Source organism: Cervus elaphus, chromosome 21 (genome assembly GCF_910594005.1).
Source record: "Cervus elaphus chromosome 21, mCerEla1.1, whole genome shotgun sequence".
NCBI classification, from domain to species: Eukaryota; Metazoa; Chordata; class Mammalia; order Artiodactyla; family Cervidae; genus Cervus; species Cervus elaphus.
Genome location: NC_057835.1, coordinates 20,667,327 through 20,692,054, shown reverse-complemented (window position 1 = coordinate 20,692,054; position 24,728 = coordinate 20,667,327). Strand labels below are relative to the sequence as shown.

The 24,728-nt window shown below is 37.8% G+C and overlaps 1 protein-coding gene across 12 annotated transcripts in view; it reads left to right on the top strand.

Annotated features, from left to right (window-relative positions):
* Positions 1 to 24,728, top strand: part of TBC1D31 (TBC1 domain family member 31) — a 78,999-nt gene that overhangs the window by 48,222 nt on the left and 6,049 nt on the right. For 10 of the 12 annotated variants that reach the window (XM_043880441.1, XM_043880446.1, XM_043880440.1 and 7 more), the window contains 12 exons: positions 2,302 to 2,381; positions 2,460 to 2,606; positions 2,948 to 3,081; positions 7,347 to 7,480; positions 7,801 to 7,980; positions 8,989 to 9,221; positions 9,469 to 9,621; positions 10,824 to 10,959; positions 14,881 to 14,973; positions 17,519 to 17,659; positions 18,752 to 18,946; positions 20,137 to 20,263. In XM_043880441.1, coding sequence (XP_043736376.1) covers positions 2,302 to 2,381; positions 2,460 to 2,606; positions 2,948 to 3,081; positions 7,347 to 7,480; positions 7,801 to 7,980; positions 8,989 to 9,221; positions 9,469 to 9,621; positions 10,824 to 10,959; positions 14,881 to 14,973; positions 17,519 to 17,659; positions 18,752 to 18,946; positions 20,137 to 20,263 — 1,753 coding nt within the window. Of the gene's footprint in view, positions 1 to 2,301; positions 2,382 to 2,459; positions 2,607 to 2,947; positions 3,082 to 7,346; positions 7,481 to 7,800; positions 7,981 to 8,988; positions 9,222 to 9,468; positions 9,622 to 10,823; positions 10,960 to 14,880; positions 14,974 to 17,518; positions 17,660 to 18,751; positions 18,947 to 20,136; positions 20,264 to 24,728 lie in introns of those variants that run through there. The other 2 variants (XM_043880448.1, XM_043880447.1) reach the window with 2 other exon arrangements.

Here is a 24,728-nt window from a genome sequence, read left to right as displayed (position 1 = left end):
GTAGTTCATTGCAAAACTCCACACGGAAAGCAGTGGTCGGCTTAAACCATACTGTACGGGTTAGGCACAGTGAGCTGCTCCCACTGGTTCTGAGGAGGGTGGAAACGTCCTGAAAACCCAGGTATATGGACACAGACCAGGGCCAACCTGTAGGCCTTTGTAAGGGTAGCAGTCTCAGACCTGCCACATGAAATCTCTTCTGGACGTACTCATATCCACGTTAGGAAATAGAGTGTTATCAGTAGCTTTGGAGTCCCCTCTGTGCTTCTCCCCAATCATGTTTCTCCCTGTCCCACAGACGTACCCATTGTCCCCACTTCTGCATTAATTACGTCCTTGGTTTTCTTTGTAGTTTTATCACTTCTACACTGTAGCCCTAAACAAAATATTGCCTAGTTTTAAAAAACTTAAGTAGCAGGCACAGAGCTAGCTGTGTAAAGAATGGGGGATATTAACCCTGAGTTGGATGCCCTGGGGAGAAAAGGAGCTGAATGGTATATCTGAGACAAAGTCTGGCTTGAGCTTTCCTGAGAGTTTACAGGAGCCTTTCCTGGGAAAACTAGCGGGCAGGGTCGTGACTGACTTCTGGGAAGTAGAAGTGACACCACAGGGAGGGCATCTGGCCGCACTTGGCCTGGATTACAGGTGGAAGGCCCACAGAAATGTGTCAGAGAGCAGGCGGCTTCTAAAAGCCCGCGTGTGTGTGCTAAGGCACTTCAGTTGTGTGCAACTCTGGACTGTAGCCTGCCAGGCTCCTCTGTCCTCGGGATTCTCCAGACAAGAACACTGGAGTGAGTTGCTATGACCTCCTCCAGGGGATCTTCCTGACCCAGAGACCAAACCCGAGTCTCTTGCGTCTCCTGCATTAGCAGGCAGGCTCTTTACCACTAGCACCACCTTGGAAACCCTTAGCCAGCTCTAAATGGTGGGTCAGAGTAGGTCCCTTCTGTGGGTGAAATGCATGTGCTCAGCTAATCACGGCTTCAGGACACAGAAAGGAATTAGGGACTTCATCAGCTCATGGATGAGACAAGAGTGGATGAAACTCAGGCCAGTTCATCTGGGCGTCTGTCCTTTGTTTAAAGAGGCTTCGATGGCAGCAGGTGTCTTGGCGATGACAGCAGTGAACGTGTCTCTTTCATGGATCGTGTTGCTCCAGTCTGGGCTGCTTGCCCTCGACGTCTGGTCCGTGGCTCCCAAATGGGGAATCTTCATTCACTGTCATCTCAGGCTGTCCCTCACCTCCCTCTTACACTGGATTACCTGTTTCTTATGGTAAAAAGTGCACTGAACTAAGTCAGAAAATCTGGCTTTGAGTCTTGAACTAACACTTAACAGATCTGTGACCTTGAGCAAGTTGGGGAGCTTCTACTGACCTTTCCATTTCCTCAAAGAAAGGAAGCCAGAAGGTTTCTTGTGCTTTGTATAGTTAGGCTTAAACGAGATACTCTATACATATGGGTTTATAATTCTTAAATCTACAAAATATTTTCCCATTAAGATAAAAATTGAATTAAAAATAAAAGTGAAAAGAGAGCAGGAGAAGGAGGAAGATATTAGAATGCACTGTTCTTGCTACAGGGATTAACAAATGGCAGCCCATGGACCCAAGCTTAGCTTGGGTGCTGGGACCCCTGGCTGCTCAAGCTAAGGATGAAGTGGAAGTTGCTCAGTCGTGTCTGACTCTTTGAAACGCTATGGACTACACAGTCCATGAAATTCTCTAGGCTAGAATACTGGAGTGAGTAGCCTTTCCCTTCTCCAGGAGATCTTTCCAACCCAGGGATCGAACCCAGGTCTCCCACATTGCAGGCAGATTCTTTACCAGCTGAGCCACAAGGGAAGCCCAAGAATACTGGAGTGGGTAGCCTATCCCTTCTCCAGTGGATCTTCTCGACCTAGGAATCGAACCAGAGTCTCCTGCATTGCAGGCGGATTCTTTACCAACTGAGCTAACAGGGAAGCGCAGCTAAGAATGATTTTTACATTATTAAATGGTTGCATTTTAAATGATGATATAAGCATCTATATAAGTGTCTATATAATATCCTTGGTTTTGCCTTTTGACCTGAAACCTAAAATATTTACTCTCTGTTGACAGAAAAAGTTGGTCAGACCCTATAATAGGGTAAATAATATGTCATAAACTTTATGTGCTGTGTATATACACACTCAGGAGAGAGAAAGATTTTGTGTGTGTGGAGAGAGTCCCATGATATAAAATATTTTTTACTGTGTATTGTGTTCTAAAGTTAGAAAGCCACAGTGGACTTATTGATACTATTTTTTCTCTCTTTATAGAATGAGTTGTCAGATGGATTAAACAAAAAGCGTTTACAAATCTTATTAAAAGGCTATGGTGAATTTCCAACGAAATACAGGTAAAATTTAAATCCTTACATGTTAAATCAGTCTTATCCCCCCAGTTTTTCTTGGTTAAAACTATGTTTTAATTTCAGAATGTTCATTTGGCGCTCACTGCTACAGCTGCCTGAAAATCATACAGCATTTAGTAACCTTATAGATAAAGGCATTCATGTGGCATTTCTCAACCTTCAGAAGAAATACCCCATCAAAAGCAGGAAGCTACTCAGGGTATTACAGAGGTATGTTCAGTATTTTGCAGCAATGTGTATCTCCCCCAAGGTACTTATTAATTACAAATGGAGAAAATAGTGATTTATAGTAGAGAAACTTAGCAGACACCTTCTTAACCAAGTAATCAAATTTAAAATTACCAGTAATAAAAACCTTACCTATGTATTATTGCACATCACTTTTGTGGTATTCTTGCCAAGAGTTTATATCCTCAGTCTCATTGTGGGAAAACAGGCAAATCCAAGTTTCACCAAATTTACCTTCTGTATTGTCTTTTGTAATCTGAATATATTATTTAGTCAAATTTTAACAAGCTTTTCTGGTCTTTATTTCCTTATTTTATTCACAGAACCCTCTCTGCATTAGCTCACTGGTCCACCATTTTTAGTGACACACCATATCTTCCACTTCTGGCATTTCCATTTGTAAAATTATTCCAGAACAACCAGCTCATCTGTTTTGAAGTTGTTGCTACGCTTATAAGTAAGTAAAAAATGAAACCAAGAGTAGATACTTGTACCATTTCCTGATATCTTTTCATCTTTGCAATGTTTAACAGTTCTAGTATGAGACAGACCTAGAGCATAAAATGGACAGTTTGGACATTAACACATAAATAAACCTTTTTACTTAAATGTAGATGGTTGCATTTTAGATGATACTGTTACAGGCTAGATTTTGTTAGTAAGAAGGAAGCAGGTGCTTCACTAATTGAAAGTCAGTTATTGTTCAGAAGAGTGCAGTAAGTGTGTGAAGCATTCCGCACACGATGCCTGACGTGGCCGGTGTTGACCGTTACCCCATTCTCATCGTCCTTTGGTTATTACCTCTACTGACAACTCTGTGTATCGGGTACCATTCTCAGTGTTTTGCCTTTATTAACTCACTTAACTCTTACAGGACTCCTGTGAGGTAGGTATTACTCATTATTATCTCCTCTTTGGAGATGAAGAGGGCTTGAGCTCCATGATGAGGTTAATGGTAGAATAGGAATTTGAACCCAGGCAGTCAGAACCTATAGCTTGTATTCCCATATGTTTACTGCTTCATCATTATCTAGTAATACACTAAAAAAGTGAGTCATTTTTTTTATATAAGTAAGATCAGGTCAACTAAATGGTTAATAAACTGGATCCAAGTTAAACCAAGTCTGGTTTAACAAAAATAACCAATTTTATATGTATTTTTGTTGTACAAAGGAGATAAGCACTCAGCTATAACAATAAAATTCTGAAAAGTAGAAATTAAAAGTTCCCAGCATACATCTTGTGAGTTTTTAGTATATTTCTCTTGACAGTTTTTCGTTTATTTTATTATGTTGTATTGGCTTTAATAAATTTTTACCCATCATTGGAGAAAATAAAGGAAAATTTACAAAAGAAAAGTTATGAATATTCCTCTTGCTTAGAGAGTCTTGATAATATATTCGTGAATATAAGAGCATTTTCCCCAAATCACTAAATGTCTTCTAAAATATAATTTCTTGCCTATATATAGTATTTCCTCTTATAGGTATACCATAAAGTGTATCCCCCAACTGTTAGACTTTTAGGGGGTTATTTTTATAATTATACTACTTCTATTTAATGCATTATATATATTTCTCTTATTTGTGTAAACTTTCTAGACATTTTATCCTGTATTGTAATATTCCATAATGTACATGTTCTAGTTTAATCTTTTACTGTTGGACATTTAGGTTGTTTCTAATTTTTATGTATTAAAAATAACAATTTTGTGACTAGCTTCAAGCTCATAAATTTATAATAATTTCTTTTGGGTTGAGCCCCAGGATGGTATTATAAAATATGAATATTCTAATTGATTCTGCAAAGAGGTTGTACTAGTTTGCCCTGCCAATAACACTGAGAGTTTTAAAAGGAAAACAAAAGACAGACAATCCAGTTTGAAATTGGACAAGGACCTGAACAGACATTTCTCCATAGAAGATGTACAATGGCTAGTGAGCCCATGAAAAGATGCTCAGGATCATTAGTCATTAGAAATATGCAAATCAAAACCACGCAAGACACCACTTCACACCTACTAGGATGGCTGTAATCTTGAAAAAGAAAATAACGAGTGTTGGCATGGATGTGGAAAAATTGTAACCCTTCATACTTTGCTGATAGAAATGTAAAATGGTGCAGTCACTGGAAAACAGTTTGGTGGTTCCTCAGAAAGTTACATATAGAATTTCTGTATAACCCTGCAATAGTACTCCTAGGGATATCCCCCCAAGAACGGAAAACAGAGACTCAAGTATATGCTTGTGTATGAATGTTTGGCAGCATTAGTCTTAAATAGCCAAAAGATAGGTATAACCCAAGTGTCTATTAATGGATGAACCATATGTGTATATATGCGAGCTTCCCTGGTAACTTAGCTGGTAAAGAATCCACCTGCAATGTAGGAGGCCTGGGTTTGATCCCTGGGTTGGGAAAATTACCCTGGAGAAGGGAAGGGCAACCCACTCCAGTATTCTGGCCAGGAGAATTCAATAGACTGTATAGTCCATGGGGTCGCAAGGACAGCGGGGTATTATTCAAAAACAGTGACATTCTGACACATGCTATACAACATGGATGAAACTTGAAAACATGCTTAGTGAAATAAGCTAGACACAGGATAGATTTATGTGGAATTTCTCTAAAAGGCACAGAAAATAGAAGTTTACCAGGGGCTGGGGGGCGGAGGGGAGTGGAAGTGAGAAGTTAGTACTGAGTAGGTACAGAATTGCTCTTGGGAAAGGATTTTGGAAATAATGATGGTTGTACAACATTGTGAATAAAATTAGCATCACTGAACAGTGCACTTAAAATAGTTAAAACGGCAAATTATATTTTACCATAAGAAAGACAGATTATATCTACTTTAGGTAGGCACGCACAACTATGTATTTTTTTACTTCTGGTAAAATCTTGTTACGTAGCTAACACATGACTATATACTAAGGAAATTGATTTTCCTCTTCTAAACATGAAATCTAAATCTAGGAGATCCATGACAGCATGAGTAGCTAGGGATTTTCATCAAGGGTCTCAAACTAGTTTTATTCAGTAAACTGAGCTTCAACTAAATGTTAGCCTGGTTTGGGGATAAGCCATTGCTTTGGCTTTCAGGTTATGGTCTAGTTGGGGCCAAGAAGAACTTGTGAAGAAATATAGTTACTTCTGTGTATAATTTGCAGTATGTTGATCAAGGTCAGTTTTAATCACTCTTTAGGGTTCCAGGAGGAGATGCTTCAGGTTTAGTGAAGGAGACCTCCATGCAGTGATCATGTCTCCATCCTGCTCTTGGTCATTGCTGTCTCTAGGTCTATTTCTGTGTGGTGGCGCCCAGCAGAATAGAAGAGACAGTTACTATATAAAACAGGAGTGCCCTCTTGCTTAATTGAAGACAGCTATTCTATTGATGAAGATTAGATACAAGAGGCCACTCCAGTGTTCTTGCCTGGAGAATCCCAGGGACGGCAGAGCCTGGTGGGCTGCCGTCTGGGGTCGCACAGAGTCGGACACGACTGAAGCGACTTAGCAGCAGCGGCAGCAGCAGATACAAGAGGGCTTTGGGTATGTGCATGGTGTTTTAAAATTCCCAGAACAAAAAAATATATAATAAAAATTCCCAGAACAAGCAGTGTCTGGGATACTGTAGGTATTTACCTAAGGAGATGTTGCTGAACTGGGTTTTTCTTTTAAAGTTAACTTATAATGAGCAGCAGTTAAAATACAAGAAAAATACCGCCCCCCCCCCCCAAAAAAAGCAGCAGTTAAAGAAGCTGAAATGTTTCTTTAAAAGCTTAGTCTTTGCAAGATTTTATTTATGACTGAATTATTAACTCAAATCTAAGTCCTTAACTAATAAATGAAATAATGTAATTCTAGAATTGGAAGGACCTTATCAACTATTAATCTGGTATTCTGATCAGACCCTTCACTTGCTAATTTGAGAAAGATCTTAGCAAAACATGTAGCCACAGCTCAGTATTTAAAATAGAAAATCAGAATTTAAATACTCACATAGAGCTGAGGTGGTTAGACGTAGGTTCACTGAGCAAAAATGATCATCTTACTGAGGTTCTTTTGGAAAAGACTGTTCTGGGGGTTGTGCTAGTTATTAAGTGAGAGTGAGTTAAAAAGTCAGCCTTGGAAGCCTCTTCAGCAGAATCAATTCTGCTTTCTCTTGGCTGAGTTTCAGAGGATACTGCTACTGCTGTCACTGACGGGTTGGTTTTCAAAGTCAAGTTTACTGAAATGAGTTGTTGATCAATTAGATTTAAAACCAGACCTGGTGGTTACCTGTTACCATGGCTACAGAACAGTCTTCTAGAAATGGGACTCTTAATTTGAGATTGCCATTTAACATTGATCACGTATATCGAAGACTTAAATAGGGACCTCTTTTAGAAGGGTCATTTTGTTAACCAGGAGAAATCTAAATACAGGTCACACGCAAGTCAGCAGGAACCAGAGCGTTGTAGCTACCATCAGGAATATTTCGGGAAGATTTGTTTATTTAATTGACACTTTCTCATTGACTGGCTCTGAAGAAACTGGAAAACTTCTATAAACTTAAAATACCATGTTAACGTGATGTAGGTGTAAAATCTATTGTTCTAGAACTTAAAAAGTCATGTTTTCTTTATTAATGGGCATATTGAGGACATAAAAGTGGATACATTTAAGAACTGCAAAACCCTGTAATGATAAAGAAAGGTAAAGATAAATTTTCAATTTTTTTCTTCATAGTCAATTGGTGTCAACACTGGTTTGAATATTTTCCTAATCCTCCTATCAATATTCTTAGTATGATAGAAAATGTTTTGGCATTTCATGACAAGGAACTCCTGCAACACTTCATAAATCATGATGTAACTTCCCAGGTAAGAAGTGTAAGGTTTTTAGAATAACATAGCTTACTCCGGAAGTTAACATTGGTTCTGGTATAAATAAAACTATTTTCTTGAAAGTCTATAATAAAAAAATACTACTGTTATATTTTTAACAATATTCCATTATTTTTCTTCATTAAACTGCTTTCCTGAACGTCTATAAAGAAGAACCCAAATTAGGGTAGTTCTTCTCATAATTATGTTCTTAATGTACTGATTTTAGTATCTAAACCAAACATGAGCACATTAGCAATGACTGTTATGACTTTTCCCTCAAGAACTATTACATTTTTTTTTCTTATTTATTTTAGCTGTATGCATGGCCTCTTCTTGAAACTGTGTTCTCAGAAGTACTGACAAGAGAGGAATGGCTCAAATTATTTGATAATGTCTTTTCCAACCATCCTTCGTTCCTCCTGATGACTGTTGTGGCCTACAACGTATGTTCTCGAGCACCTTTGCTCAACTGTAAGCGTAAAGATGATTTTGAGGTACATATCCTTGTTAAGTCATAGTTCTCAAATTTCATTTGTTTCAACTAAAAAAACCATTTTATTTATTGAGTGCCTACTGTATGTCAAGTCCTGGTGCCAGATGGTAGGAATATAGCGGAGAACAAGTTACACCATCGCATCCTTGCCTTTTCATAGTTAGAGTCAGTTATAGCTTGGCTGCTTACCTAAAGTCATAGCTTCATGACAATATTGGAGTTGCATGCTTTTTGCCTATTTAGAGGATGTTTAACAATTGAGTAGTCATTCATTCTGTGCATTTGACTGGTCTGCGATAATCTGGTTGCTTACTACATGTGCAGGATGGTAACTATGAGAATTTTGAGGCTTAGCAGGACAATGGTTGACAGAAAGCATTGGAGGAAGTTTTTAAATGGAGAGGTTCTTTAGGTAGACAGGATGAAGTAAGTTGGTTTTGCTTGTTTGTTACTTATTTTGTGGTTTCTATCAAATTTTATTTTCACTTCATAAGCACAGGATGCATACATATATGCATGTATGTGTGTATGTATATTAGAACTTGGATCTGCCAGTGGAATGAGATAATGTGGAAATTGTCAGATTTTTTTGAAAATCAAACTTGTTTTCAAAGGCTAATTTAGGTTTGAATTTCTTTATTTTGGATTTTGAAGATAAATAAATTCTAGTAGAATTTGTTTTGTTGTTGAAACACTCTGTTACTATAAAGGAAGCCTTCATTTTTGAGTTAAAATTTTAAAAGTGTTATTTCACAATTTCATAATATGGTTGTGTAATTTTATTACATTTTTGAGAATATGAAACTGGACCTTCATTTTGAAACTTGGGTTAAGAAAAGCTTCAGTGAATTCGCAAAAAAAAAAAAAACTCTTAAAGCTAAATTCACATTTACATCTTTAAATTTGTTTTATTCAATGAACAAAATTTGTTATATAATTTTTTATATAACGCATGACTATAGTTGCATTACTCTGTAAATCTCAGTTTAATCACAAAGTTTTCTTCCAGTATTTTTTTCACCATCGGAATAACCTGGATATAAGTGCTGTAATTAGAGAGGTGTATCGTCTCCTGGATACCACACCCACTGATATCCATCCAGACAACATGCTTGATGCTTTTGTTGCGCTGACCAAAGGGCAATATCCAGTGTTTAATCAATATCCCAAGTTCATTGTGGACTATCAGACACAAGAACGAGAAAGAATACGGAATGATGAATTGGATTACTTAAGAGAGAGGTAATACTGGTTGTTCTTTGATGAAATCAAAATCTGTTATAAAGGTTTTATGAAAAATACATGTAAATTATTAAGTAGTTGCATAAAATCAGAGTTTGAAGGAAATATCTTTAAAGATATTTTTGCATCTAGAAGCAAAACAATTACGTGTTAATCAGGTGTGCATTTTGTGTTGTGGTTGTTCTTGGACTTAAATTACTGTTTCCTTGTTTGCTTTTTGTTACAATAATAAACATTATCAACTTAGGCAGGCAGTTGAAGACATGCAAGCTGAAGTCGACCAGCAAAGAGTTGAAGATGAAGCTTGGTACCAAAAACAGGAACTGCTTCGTAGAGCTGAGGAAACAAGGAGAGAAATACTCTTACAAGAGGAGGAAAAGATGATACAGCAAAGACAGAGGTGTGTTTAGCACTTTGGAAGAAGCTGGACCTCTGAGTTATTTTAATAATTTGTATTTCTTTCATTTTTCACTATTGTGAAATTATATATAGCTTCACTATATATGTCATTACCCAATTCTGCTATTTCCATTAAGCATATATTTAAGTTAATAAAAAGAAACTGTAATACACTTTTCAAAAAATTGGCCTATAGTAAAATGGAATTCTAAAACTATACTGAGTATGATATAACTTGCTCTGATTATTCAGAAGTAATACATGATCTAACGTACCTTGAAGGATATTGCTATTTAGAAATGTTATTTTACAGTGGACACAAATGCCTTGTACCACAGTGCTGGGTAAGTATGTTTCAAGTTTTAAGTCACACAGATTAAGAGACAATTTTTAAGTCTCACAGGTATGTTTAAAACACAATTTATAAAAATTACGGAAAATTTTAAAATTAGGAGTGTGATTTTTTTCCATAATTTTTAAAAATTGTGTTTTAAACATACCTGTGAGACTTAAAAATTGAAATATAGACTGCTATTCTCATCGTGCATTTCATACTTTGGAGGATGGGGAAAGAAGTACTAAATGCTTATTCAAAAGTATGCTATTCAAAAGTAAGTATTGCCTTAAACATAAGGCAAAATGTTTAAGTTGATTAAGATTATGGGATAAGCATTAACACTAACCCTAATTATTGGGAAAATCACTTTTGTAAGTGTTTATTGATTATTTTTGGATAGGACTTTATGAAACAGATTTATGGTGTGGGTTAAAAAAATTACTGAACTGAGCCATTAGCCTTCTGCAAAATTCTAAAAGAATAATCATACATAATCTTTGGTAACATAGGAGTATTTTTTTTTTTTTGCATTCTTTTCTCAGATAAAATATATCAGTTGTATTGAAGTGATCTGAGTAGTAGACCTATTAAAGAGAACATTTAAGTATGAAGAACTAGCCAGTTTAGCTATAATTTGGCTGTAGTCATGTACACTTGTTATTTTCATGAATGCAGGCTTGTTTTCTAACTGAGCACTTTTCATTGTATTATAAAAATAGTCATGTTACGATGGCACCAGTTAAATTGGGAAAGCAGGCTAAAATAGGTTTCAGGCCTTTCATTGTTGTGGAACATAGTATTTTTCCATTTAAATACACATTCGGAAATTATTTTATTGATTCCTCTTGATGTATTGTGTGTTTAAGACTAGCTGCTGTGAGAAGAGAGTTGAAAGTAAAGGAAATGCACTTACAAGATGTTGCAAGAAGACGTCTCCTGCAGCTTCAACAAGATCAGCGTGAAATGGAGCTAAGAAGACTAGATGATGAAATTGAGAGAAAGGTTTGTTATTCTTAACTCTCATGTATTATCTCTATTTACTCTCATTTAAATGTAACAAACACCTTCAAGTTAAATATGGTTCCTAGAATTCAAAATGTATACCAAACAGCCCCTTTAGTTTTATATAATTTCTTCCATCCCCCAGCCATTCTTACTTTCTTTTGTATTTTATTAATGGTTAAATATTTTAGAAATTTCAAGAAAATGAGTCAAGTTGATAAGGGTCTTTGATGACTGGTTCTCTGAAAATGGAAATATCAATTAACCATGAAGTTAATTGTGAAGTAAGAGAAATATTTTTTTAATATAAAAATTTACACATAGCCAGTCTAAAAAGATTTTGATTATAAAATATATAGAGTTAAAAATGGACCTTCTCCACTCTTCTCTCATTTCATCCCCAGAGACATTATTTTTATGGTTGTATAGTATTCCATTTTATGGCCATGTCATTGGTTATTTAATCCTCTGGTGCTAGATATATAGGTTTGCAGTATTTTGCTGTACACAACAGTGCCAGACTGCATTCTCAGCACAAATCTCTGAGGACTTCCACACATTTTTGTTGAGTAAATTCCAAGGAATGTCAAATCGTCCTCCAAAAATGAAACCACTTAAGCTATTTTAAGAGTATAAGACTACTCATGCCCTAGTCAATTTGGAGTGTATCAGTCTTACTGTCTGCCAATCTGATAGGTGAAAAATGGTTTTTGGTTTTGGGGTTGGTTTTCTTTTTTGCTAGTGATGTTAACTATCTTTTCATTTGCCATTTGTAGATCTATAAATTGCATAACTAAATCATTTGTCCATCTTTCTACCAAGTCACTCCTTTTCCTGTCAGTTTACACAGGCTCTTTTATCATTTGGGGCAGCAGTGTCCAACAGAAATACATGGGCCATGTGGGTAATTTTAAGTTTTCTAATGGCCACATTAAAAAGTAAGAAATAGGTGAAATTAATTTTAATAACATTTAGCTCAATATATTTGAAATTATCATTGCAATATGTAATTGCTATACAGACATCTTTGAGGTATTTTACCTTTTGTTTGTACTAAGTCTTTGCAACATAGTAGTCAGTTCACACTTGCCACACACCTCAGTCAGGACTGGCCACATTTTAAGCGCTCAGCAGCCACCCAGCAGCAGGTCGGGGCACTCACCCTTCCGTCTGTTGTGAATGTTCTCCTTGTGTTTCGTTCTCCTCTGTTGCACGTCTCTAAGGATGTTTACAGTGTCTTGTCTTCATCATGTAAAATATGTTAATTTTTGGATAACCAACTTCATTAGTGTTTTATGATGCCTAGGCTTCGTGTCATGTTTATTAACCTTCCCATTTAAGGTTGTGTTACCACGGCTCTAGTGGTAAAGAGCCTGTCTGACAGTGCAGGAGACATAACAGACGCAGGTTCAATCCCTGGATCAGGAAGATCCCCTGGAGAAGGAAACTGCAACCCACTCCAGTATTTTTGTCTGGGAAGGTCCTTGGACAAAGGAGCCTGGTGGGCTACAATCCATAGTGTTACAAAGAGTTGGGCCCACCTGAAGCGACTTAGCACATTCCTATTACCACCTATGCAGTTTTTTTTCTAGTTCTGTGTTTTTCTGTTGTTTTTTTAAATCTCTGTCTTAAGGATCAGTAGATTATTGTGCACCAGCATATCTGACTCTTACAAGACCACCTGTTTTGTAAGGCTCATAAATTAGAATTGTTTTAACATTTTTTGGTTGTTAAGAAAATCAAAGAATATTTCATGGCATGAAGATCATATTAGATTTTTTAAAACATATGAAATTCAAGTATCAGTGACCATAAACACAGTTTTATTGGACGACAGTCACACTTGTTTACATATTCCTTTAGCTTCTTTTGTGCTACAGTGGCAGAGGTGAACAGCTGAAACAAACTACATCCCACAAAACCTCAAGTATTTAACTCTGTTACCCTTTCCAGAAGAAATTTGCCAGCCCCTTATGTCTGAAAATTATTGATAAATGTAAGAAATGAGTTAGGGACCAAGCTTACTTCTTTCCAAAGGCATGTCAATTTTCCCAACAGCATTTGTTGAATATTAGCAAAAGTCATTTGTCAGCTGATAGTATTAAATGTTCCATTCCCTTATAAATTTGATCTCCTCCTAGGCCAGTACCACACTGTTGGAATAACACCTGGGTAATGTTTTACTAATTAGTGGGCCTCATTACCACAATTAGTCTGCCTTTTCAGTTTTCCTCAGTATTCTCAAATGTTTATCATTTTAAACAGACTGAAAATTTTCTCTCTCCCTCCTTCTCTCTCTGAATCCTCCCATCCTATTGGAATTTTTATTAGGATTGCATTGAATTTATAAACTAACTTAGAGTTTCAAACTTGCTTTTGATCACATATGAAATATTTTTATATTAATAATCTTCTTTCTTTTTATAGCATGAGATAATGCTTTGTTTAAAGCCAACTAATTTTAAATTGTCTTTAAAATCTAATGACTGCTTTTAATTATCTAGTAAATGAGGTTGATAATTCATTATTCTAGAAAAGTCTGTTCTTCCCCAAAAGTAATTTCGGGCTTAGAACTCTGTGATCTCTTTATTCCTTTGAGATGGTGAAGGCAGTTTTTTGATGAGAGCATCCTGTCGAGTCCTTTCAGGGCGTGATCAGCCTCTGCCTCCCCTTCCAGCCTCTCACCCTTCAGCTTCCGGTCCTGACAGTGAGCTCTGAGCCTGCTGGACTACAGGAGCTTCTCCACTCACAATTCAGGGACCAGCAGGAGAGACTTCTTGGGTCCAAAGTGACACATGCAAGTGACACGTCTGTTAGTAACAAGCAAAGCTGATCTGTTCTGCTGTGGTACATAGCTCTTTGTATCTCTGAAAATTGATAAGCTAAAGAGTTTCTGTAATTGAAATTCCTAAAAAGCATTCTTTGCTTTGCCAAACTTCTCCTCTGCCTCTTAGCATTGTAACTACTCTTGCTCCATCAACTCAAGTATCCCTACCTTTGAGCTAGTTGCTATCTCAAGAACCTCTAAGTTGAACTGGTTTTCAGTCTGTGGTTTTTTTTACTCTTTGGATGTGTGTCCTTGCACATCCCACTACATCCTCATTTTTACTGTGTCTCTGATTGTATTTGATAGTGTGCCTACAATATCTAACACTTGCCTTGTGCACAGATATAGTAATGCAGTCATTAACTATTTATTGGTTAGATGATATGTTTAGATTAGATGCTAATGGGTTTTACTTTTTGTTCTGAAACACATATTGTGTTATTCTCACCCCCCCAAAAATGAGGACTTTAGGCAGCCAAGTATTTAAGACACTTCCCAAGATTCTCTATGTAAAGAGTCCTTTATCTAAACCCTCTAGTGTATAGGCGTGAAATGCTTCCAAATAGTCAAATTTTGGAGAAAGGTGAACTTTAAATTGGCTGAATCCAAGCAGGGCACACACAGGTGGAATAGACCACAGTACACTTTGGCTTGGAGTTACTCATTGCCAAACTGAATTTAGAAAAGTACAGAAGTTTAATCAAAAAGAACATTAAATAAATGTTATATCAAATAAGATTAAACATTTTATATTTTCATCCACTGTGAATTTAAATTGCTCAAGTTTTTCTAACTCATAATATGGCTAATGTAATATGGAAAGAACTGCCATCTGTTCTCCCAGCCTGGGCAAATGAGCATATGGTAATTGTGCTTTCTTTTTTAGAAAATTACACTTAACTTTAACTCAAGAGATTATTTCTGGATTCCACAGTGAATGTGAATATATTGTGAATTACTCTGGCTTCAAAAACCCAATATCTATTATTTTAAAATGCTTTTAGTGGTTTGTTCATATTATAAGATTACTAAATTAAACAAAAATTATTTCTGTTATTTATTTTTGATATTCACAGTTTGTGATTTGGCCATAGGTACGCATGAGAGATGGAGAAATTGCTGCCACAGCCAAAGACCTGGAAATGAGGCATCTGGAGCTCGAATCACAAAAAAGACTCTATGAGAAGGTATAAATCAACCACTTCCAGTGTAAGAAGAGCAGAGTTTGTGCATACTCTTTCTAGGCTGCATTTATTCAAGGTTTTTTAATGTTCATTTTGTTTGTGTTTTTTCAAGAAGAGTATAGTGTCATCCAGGATTGTAAGGTAGCCAGAATGCACAGAGTTTGTTGTAATTCTTTAATTCATATTTCTGTTAACAACTTACTCTAGTGTCTGAAGCACCAGATGTAAGCCCCAGATTTTGCCTCAGGATCTTTTACTGACTTGCTATGTTTTCTTGTATCTGTGTGATAGTGACTGCAAAATTAACCCAGTACTTCACACGGATCCCATGGGGGTAAATCAGACAAGAGCTGTAAAGCACACTTTAAATTTGAACCTTCTGGAATCAAACCATCAGGTACCTACCTTAGCACATATAATTCAGTTTCCATGAGACTGGAAAAGGGAACTTTGGTACTGATATAAATATTTATTATTGAGGAAAAGCATTATGTTACTCACTTATTTGATGTTGAAACCATAAGTTTTCACTCCTCTCAACCCTCTTAAAGCCAGACTGAGTTTAAAATCAGCGATAACTACAAATATGTAACAGGTATTTGCATATGATATGCAAACATGCATGTGATTATTTGTTGCTCACATTAAATAAGATTTAAAACATAGCATCCATTCTTAACTAAATCTCTTCTTAAGTTTCTACACTGAACTTTTTCTAAATCTGAGCCCCAGAGACACTGTCACTGAGTTTCTTATGATTTTGAATTAGAATTAATTCACTTGAACTAAGCTTATTTTTTTTAACTATCGTTTGGGAGAGGTGGGGTGCTGGCACCAGAAGCACGATTTCAGAATTAACAGAACATTTGCAAGAAAAATACAAAGAATTTCAAAAATTTTTCTCTTAGATTCTCAGATATTAACATTTTGCTAAATTTGCATTATCCTTCTCTTTCAATCTCCATATACACACATTTTTTTTTCTGAACTGTTTAAAAGTAAGTTGCAGACTTGGTGCTTTTTTGCCCTAAAAAATTCAGTTTATATTTTCTAAAACCAAGGATTGTTACATAATGATAGTACAATGATCAAAATCAGGAAATTAACATTATTTATTGTAAAAACCTTATTCACATTTTATCAGTTGTCCTAAAAATGTCCTTTAGAGCAAAACGAAATCTAAGATAATCTATTTTTGCAGTTGTATGTCTCTTTACTCTAAGTTGGAACTATTCTTGAGTCTTTATATTTTATGACATTTATATTTTTGAAGCGTACAGGCCAGATATATTGTAGGATGTTCCTCAGTTAGATTTGTTGTTTACCGGATGACTAATGATGTCAAGCATCTTCTCATGTGTTAATTGTCCGTTTTTCTGTCTTCCCTGGAGGTCATGTGATTAATGTCTATTCAGGGTATATAGGACCATACCTTCTCAGTTTTTATTATATCATGTAATTTTTTGTTGAAAACAAGATATTTTAAATAATAGGACAAATCTGGAAATCAGATTCTCTTCTTTCCCTGGGGTTTCTTGTTGGTTTTTTTGCTTAGTGACTTTTCTAAATTCTATAAAGTATTTTGTCATGCACAGTCACTGAAATCTCTACCCAGGTAACCTGGTGACTGGACAAAGATTTCCTTAGGTCCCTTGAACCAGTAAGCCTCCAGCCTTTGCCAAGGGGCTGTGTGTGCATCACGTGTGACACACCTTCCACACTCAGCTAGGCAGTTGACAGCTCTTTTCATTTCCTGATTTTACAAAACCTCAATTCACCAGAGTTGAAAGCTTAGGACCTTCTCAGGTCTGAGCATTCACACAGCCCTTGGCATGTGCACATTTTTACACATGCACCTAGCCTTCTAAAGCCCCAGGAATCCACTGGAGCATTTCAGAGCCCCGTGTAGACATCTAATTCCCCAGCTTTTCCTACCAAGCTTTTTGATTAGCCTGTTGTTTGCTCTGTGATCCACTGCCTCAGACAGCCACGATGTTCAACAGTTTCCCCTGTTTGTTTTCAGCAAACATCCCCAGGGAAAGGCTGTACATGAGTTCTGAGTCAGGTCAAATAAAAACAGCTTTGGGAGGAGGGTCTTCCAGGTCAAGTGATGACAGTTGTCTGGGAATGGGAGTTTGAAGGACCTCCATTTTGTCCCCTCCATTGACTGCCAGCCTACAGTTTTCAAGGCCAATGGCAGAACTTAGGTGTGGCATGGAATAGGAATAACACAAGTGTAAAATGCCATAAAGTGCATCTGAGATTCAGCCATTTTCTATGAATAAATGCTCCCAAGATTGCTGCAAGCCTTCAGTTAGTTTCCAGAGTTCTGGAGAAGCTTGTTTTGCCAGTGATCTCAGTGCTTTTAGAAATGAGAGAATTTTCAAGAAGTCTTTATTCTTATTTCCACTGATGTCACTCACCGCTGTTGGCTCTTTACTTTGAAAACTAGATGATTATAGTTTAGGTATTCTAAAAAACAGAAAAATCATTTTTGTGTTCTAGCATTATTACTATATCGATTAGTGATTTTTTTTTTTTTTAACAGAATCTCTCTAGAAATCAAGAAGCTGTTGCAAAAGAAATGAGGGAAAATGCAGATGCCTATAGACAGAAAGCGGATCTTGAAGAACACATGTTTCATAGACTGATAGGAACCGATCAAACTCAGAACCAAAAAATTCATAAGGTAAATATGGTAAATTTAGTGTCTCTATAGAGGGAGAATTTCCATCTACTGTTCTTTTTAAAGAAGGAATTCAATATTGAACCCTATAAATAGTTTCTTTGCTTCAGTCATCACAATTCCTAGAAACTCAACATTATTTTATTTGCAGGTTTCTTTACTGACAGCATACCCATGTGTCTTTTATACTCCTTGAGAATTTCAAGACTTGCAAGAAAATACAAGGGAAATAACTTTGTGAATGATACCGTCCTACATTAAGTCTTAGAAATTATACCTGAGTAGATTAGTTGCAAAACATCAGGTCTCTGCCTGGTATGTAAGCCAGCGTTTTCCAAGTGTATTCCGTAGAATATCAGTAACTTAGTGTTAAATAAAATGGGGATGACAAGTATTGAAAAAGCTGTCTTAAAAGTTAGGCTTTTTCATGCCAGATTTGAAGATACATGGTACATTGTGAATCTTTGAGAAATTTTCCTAAACTTACAGAATTTCTGGACAAGTATCCTTTCAGAAATGCTGACTTAAATGAATTGAAATGGAATTTGAGGCCTTCAGGGAGGAACTTTGTTATCCCTTTAACAAACTGTTAAACGGGTCTATGGCAGGGCTGGGCCTTGTCCCAAAAGCCAGGAATAAGTGTAAGATTTCCCAACCTCTGTTCTGTCCCTTGACTATTTCCCCAATAATAACCCCCCCTACCTTTTTTCCTTACAGGCTTTTGTCCAGTCTGTTAGATAAGTTCTTCTGACTCCTTTTCAAAAGATTAAAACATGGAAATTGTTTAATTCTCCCTGCCCCTTAGCCTAGAAGTTCTCAACCTTGGCTGTATGTTAGAACCCCCTGGAGAATGCTCTGGAAGTACCAGTATCCAACTGCTCCAGAGATCAATTTAGTTGGTTTGTGCTGGAGCTTGGACATTGGTTTGTTTTAAACACTGAGGTGAAAAATAAATAAATAAACAAACACTGAGGTGATGCTAATATGCAGCCAGGATTGTGAACATCTGTACTGGACACTTGGAGACACTGAATGGACGTACCGTATTTTATGTAGTCAAGTCTGATCTTCTTTCTGAAATTTACGAATTCTTAGTTAATTGAAGAAAATTTGGCGAAAGCGGAACAAGCATGTCTAAATACTGACTGGCGAATTCAAGCTTTACATAAACAAAGGTGCAGTGATCTACACCGAAATGAATGTTACCAAGAAATAGCTAAACTCCTTCGGAAAAACAGGAAGAAAGAAATGGAAGTATTAAACGCCATGATGGAAGGGGAAGCTAAAAAGGTAAGAATGATGTTATCAACTTCTTGTTAATTATTTAAATCTTGAGATAGTATGTAATCAAGTGGCAAAAGCATCAAACCAAATAATTTTTGTTTGAAAAGATCTTAAAGATGATCTAATTTTAATAGGTATTGCTCAGAAAAGTCCAATATTGATGCCACCTAAGAATGACTAACCACTCCAGTATTCTTGCTTAGAGAATCCCATGGACAGAGGAGCCTGGCAGGCTGCAGTTCACAGGATTGCAAAGAATCAGACAGGACTGAGCAGCTTGGCGTGCACACATGGAAGAATGACATGACAAGAATGAGTGTCTTTCTAAGTTACATTAGTGTCTCAACTTTCTAGCTTCCTGTATTGGTTCTGGCTCATTGTATATTAGCACTTTAATTCACTGAATTTTTTATACTAATAACATAAAAGACTTTGAAAAGTTAGGAAATACATAGAGAGCTACTAGTAACAAAACCCAAAATAACTGTAACTACAAGCAAGATAGAAATATTTTTCTTTTTCACATGAAGAAGTCTGGAGTAGGCAGTCCAGGGTTCGTATCCTGTCTCCAAGATCATCAGGAAAACTGCGTCCTTCAATTTTTCTGCACAACTTTCTGGAGTATGTCTTTCATTCGCAAGGACACCTTTCCACCCATTAATTTTAAAAACTCAAAAAAACAAAACAAAACCCAAAACACCTCAGTCCCTGAATATCTGGGATCTGAAATGTACTGAAATGAATTACTTCAGTGACAGCTGGGACCACATGTTTACGTGGCACTGAGGCTTTGAGTGGTAGGGACGTCAGAAGTGCCTCTGCTCTCAAGGTTCTTCAACAGCCTTGAGCCAGGATCAGTTCAGTTCAGTTCAGTCGCTCAGTCGTGTCCGACTCTTTGCAACCCCATGAATTGCAGCACGCCAGGCCTCCCTATCCATCACCAGCTCCCGGAGTTTACCCAAACCCATGTCCATCGAGTCAGTGATGCCATCCAGCCATCTCATCCTCTGTCGTCTCCTTCTCCTCCTGTCCCCAATCCATCCCAGCATCAGGGTCTTTTCCAATGAGTCAGGATAGGAACCCAAATTACCTAATACCAAGTAGAGGGAAACAAACAGGCTTATTTCACTGTAGGAACTTGCATTTAGCACAATCTTTATGTCTTTTTTTTTTTTCCCCCATTAATTTGTATCTAGTGGGAGGAAGCTGAAGAAAAAGACTTTCATTTGAAATCAGAAAAGAAAACTGCTGCTCTTTCAGATGCATCTAGAAGATGGTTCCTAGAGAAAGAGATACATGATGCTCAGCATCCGTGTGATAAAGGTGAGCATTCCTTCCCAGTATTATATGTCCGTTCATTTCATATGGTCTTTTATCATGGATAAATCCTTACATGTGTTTTGGCACTTCTAGTCAAACTATTGCTCAGCTGAAAGATAATCACTAGTTACTATTTTTTGGTCAGGAAGACTGGGCTGAGGAGATGAGGCTGTTTAAAAAAAAAGCTCCAAGAAAAATTTCTCAACCATCCTATAGAATTCTGTCTTATTCCATGATTTCATGGTCCTGGGCATCCCCTTAATATACAAGAATATAATTTGTTCCCAAAGTGCTATATCTAGTTAATTTTAGTTTAAAAAAAAGTGTGCTTTGCCAATAACTGGTCCTCAGAACAGCAGTATATGAAAGTAGCACCAGGAAACTCATTATAGGATCTAATCAAATGTTAGGTTTTGGTGCAAGGCTTCCTTTGAGGCTCAGCTGGTCAAGAATCTACCTGCAATGCGGGAGACCTGGATTTGATCCCTGGGTTGGGGGATCCCCTGGAGAAGGGAAAGGCTACCCACTCCAGTATTCTGGCCTGGGGAATTCCATGAACTGTATGGGGCCTATGGGGTTACAAAGAGTCGGACACAACTAAGCGACTTTCACTTTTCAACTAGTGGCATTCAATGAAAAATCAAAATTGTAACTTAAAATTCTAAAACTACAGATACAGGGAACATTTATTTTACTATATCTTATATTGTTTCAGTCTTTTATAAAAAGTATATGTATTACTTTTTAAAAGAACAGCCTTATTGCTATATAATTCACATGCCATACCATTCACCTATACAAAGTATACAATTCAATGGTATTGTATTACCATATATTAAATATATTCAGAGTGGTGCAGCCATCACCACAGTCAACTCTAGAACATTTTCAACACCCCCAATAACCCCATACCCATTTGCAGTCATAACCCATTTCCTGTCACTCCTCCCAGCCCCTGGCAACCACTAATCTACACCTGTCTCTGTAGACTTACCTGTTGAGGAAATTTCATGTAAATAGAATCATATAATATGTGGTCCTTTGTATCTGACTTCTTTCACCTAGATAATGTTTTGAGGTTCAACCATGTTGTAGCAGGTATCAGTAATTTGTTCCTTTTTAATGCTGAGTAATGGTCCACTGTATGGGTATTCCATGTTTTATTTATCCATTCATTAACTGCTGGACATTGGGTTGTGTCCAGTTCAGGGCTCTTATGACTAATGCAACTGTGTATTACCTTAATTACTTTTGTAGTGCACAAATTTGAAAAGTAAAAATAGAGATTAGATGCTATCATGCTCATTTAACTAGGCTGCTTTTGAAACCCCTCATTACCTCTCATGCTTTTGAGTTTAGTCTCAAACAGTACTCAGAGCCCTTAGGCATGCTATGTTTAAAACCTGCTTGTAGAAGATACCAGCCTCTGGGGCTGCCTTACTCCCTAACCCCGTCACACTGACCCCTACGTTAGAAGAAAACAATTGAGCCTTTTCAAGAACCTCTGAATTTAGAGACAGTAAAAGGGAAGAAACTGCGAACTACTGCCTGCATCCATAGTCTCCTACATTTGGCTCTTCCACCTCCATGGTGTCTTCCTGTTCTGTCACCTACATTTTGTCAGCATCCTTAAGTTTCACCAATCAGAGAGAGTTTGGTTGATAATCATCCATCTTCAAAAGGCTTATGTATAAGGATTTGATCATTGCCTTAATCAGGGTGTAGAAATTAAATCCATGTCATTTAATCCTAAAACCAGGGGATAATCGGCTGTAATTAGGAAAATGGCATTTTGATCACAGGTGCTTGCTTTGGTTTGTCACTCAGAGCTAGAAGGGAGGCACGGGAAGTGGAAACAGGCAAGTGTGCCGACAACAGACTGGTTATTTAAATATTGCCTAGTGCCAATCTCTCTTAGCAATGGGGAGGAAATTCTTACTGTTTCTCAGAAAACAGAACCTTCTGGACAATATGAGTGGCCCTCACTGCCCCTAAAATCCCAGGCCCATAAACTTAAATTGAAGCTGAATAGCAATGTCTTATAAAATTATCCAGATTTGTAATGAGCAAAAGATTTGAACAGTTCTCCAAAGAAGATACTCAAATGGCCCACACACATATGAAGAGCTGTTCAGCTTAAATTAGTCATTGTACTTGCATGCTAAGTTGCTTCACTCATATCCAACTCTTTGCAACACCATGGACTGTAGCCCGCCAGGCTCCTCCGTCCACGGGGATTCTCCAGGCAAGAATACTAGAGTGGGTTGCCATGCTCTCTTCCAGGGGATCTTCCTAAATTAGCCATTGTGAGTGAGTGAAGTCGCTCAGTCGTGTCCGACTCTGCGACCCCGTGGACCTACCAGGTTCCTCCGTCCATGGGATTTTTCCAGGCAAGAATACTGGAGTGGGTTGCCATTTCCTTCTCCAGGGGATCCTCCCGACCCAGGGATCAAACCCAGGTCTCCCGCACTGCAGGCAGACGCTTTAACCTCTGAGCCACCAGGGAAGCCCAAGGGAAATACAAATCAAAACTAAATGGGAAAAAAATTAAAAATGAGATGCAGCTTCACGATCAGTTAGCATTGATGTAATCCATTAACATGTGAGAGTTGGACTGTGAAGAAAGCTGAGCACAGAAGAATTGATGCTTTTGAACTGTGGTGTTGGAGAAGACTCTTGAGAGTCCCTTGGACTGCAAGGAGATCCAACCAGTCCATCCTAAAGGAGATCAGTCCTGGGTGTTCATTGGAAGGACTGATGCTGAAGCTGAAACTCCAATACTTTGGCCACGTCATGCGAAGAGTTGACTCATTGGAAAAGACCCTGATGCTGGGAGGGATTGGGGGCAGAAGGTGAAGGGGATGACAGAGGATGAGATGGCTGGATGGCATCACCGACTCGATGGACATGAGTTTGGGTAAACTCCAGGAGTTAGTGATAGACAGGGAGGCCTGGTGTGCTGCGATTCATGGGGTCGCAAAGAGTCGGACATGACTGAGTGACTGAACTGAACTGAACTGAATCCATTAACAGCTGTGGGCAAGGTCCAGCCAAACCAGAGCAGTGCTGGTGGGAATGTGACGTGCACAGCCACTTCGGGAAACAGTCTGGCAGTTCCTCAAAAGGTTAAACACACAGAGACTGTATATGATCCAGCAGTTCTACTCCCAGATACATACCCAGAGAACTAAAAATATATCCCTGCAAAAGCTTGTATACTGAATTGCCCACAGCATCAATATTGATGATAGCCAAAAAAAGGAAAAACAATCCAAATACCCATCAAATGAGGAATGGATAAAATAAATTGGTATGCCCATACAATGGAATTTTATTTTGTGATAAAAAGGAATTAACTGATTCATGCTATAAAATGGACGGACCTTTAGAATCTTATACTAAGTTAAAGAAGCTAGACGAAGGCCACATGTTATATGATTCTCTTCATGAAGTCCAGAATAGGCAAATCTGTAGAGGCAAAAGGGGGTTAGTGGTTTGCAGGTGGGAGGGGTAGGGGAGTGGGCTACCAGTGCATACGGGGTTTATTCTGGGGATGGTGAAAGTGTTCTAGAATTAGTGGTGATGATTACACAACCCTCAGTGTACTAAAAACACTGCATCGTACCCTTTAAAGGGGTGAATTTTGTGGTAAGTGAATTATCTTAACAAAATTTATTGTTTTAATGACATTAGTAAATGCTGGTGGCTAGGCAAAGCCATTGGACCAGGTTTTAAAAATGACTGGGCCTTGGAAAAAGGGAGGAGCCTGGAGCAGTGGGAGGACCTTTCAGGGAGGGAGGATCTCATGGTGAGGTGACATGAACACCTAGTCCCAGCTTCACGGTAAAGGAAGACAAGGCTTAAATAAACTTAGCCAGAGTCACTAAGCTGGGTCCTTCTGGTTAGTTTATTTACTCCTGTTTAATCTATGTTTAGTAGGAAGTGTTTCCTTGTGTTTCCTCATTTGTAAAATGAGAAGATTATAGACTAGGTGATCTGTAATTTTGTTACAGTTCTAACATTGTATTATACCATTTTCTAACTCCTCATGGTTTGTAGGCTTCCCCAAGGATCTCTCTCAGGAACACACACATAGACACACACCATTTTCCCTTACCGTTTTTGTGGATTCACCAATTAAAGCCTCCATGAACTATCCTTGTATAAAAGTTGCTTCAGTCATGTCCGATTCTTTGCGACCCCATGGATGGTAGCCCACCAGGCTCCTTTGTCCGTGGGATTCTCCAGGCAAGAATACTGGAGAGGGTCGCCACGCCCTCCTCCAGGGGATCTTCCCAATCCAGGGATCGAACCCGCATCTCCTGTGTCTCCTACATTGGTAGACAGATTCTTTACCACTAGTACCACCTTGTCTGAGAGAGAACTTGTTAAACGTAATTAATCAGTGGCAGAAACTTGCCTGTCAAGGTGATTCAGGTTCGGCTAACTGGAGCAGAGGGCTTCAGTA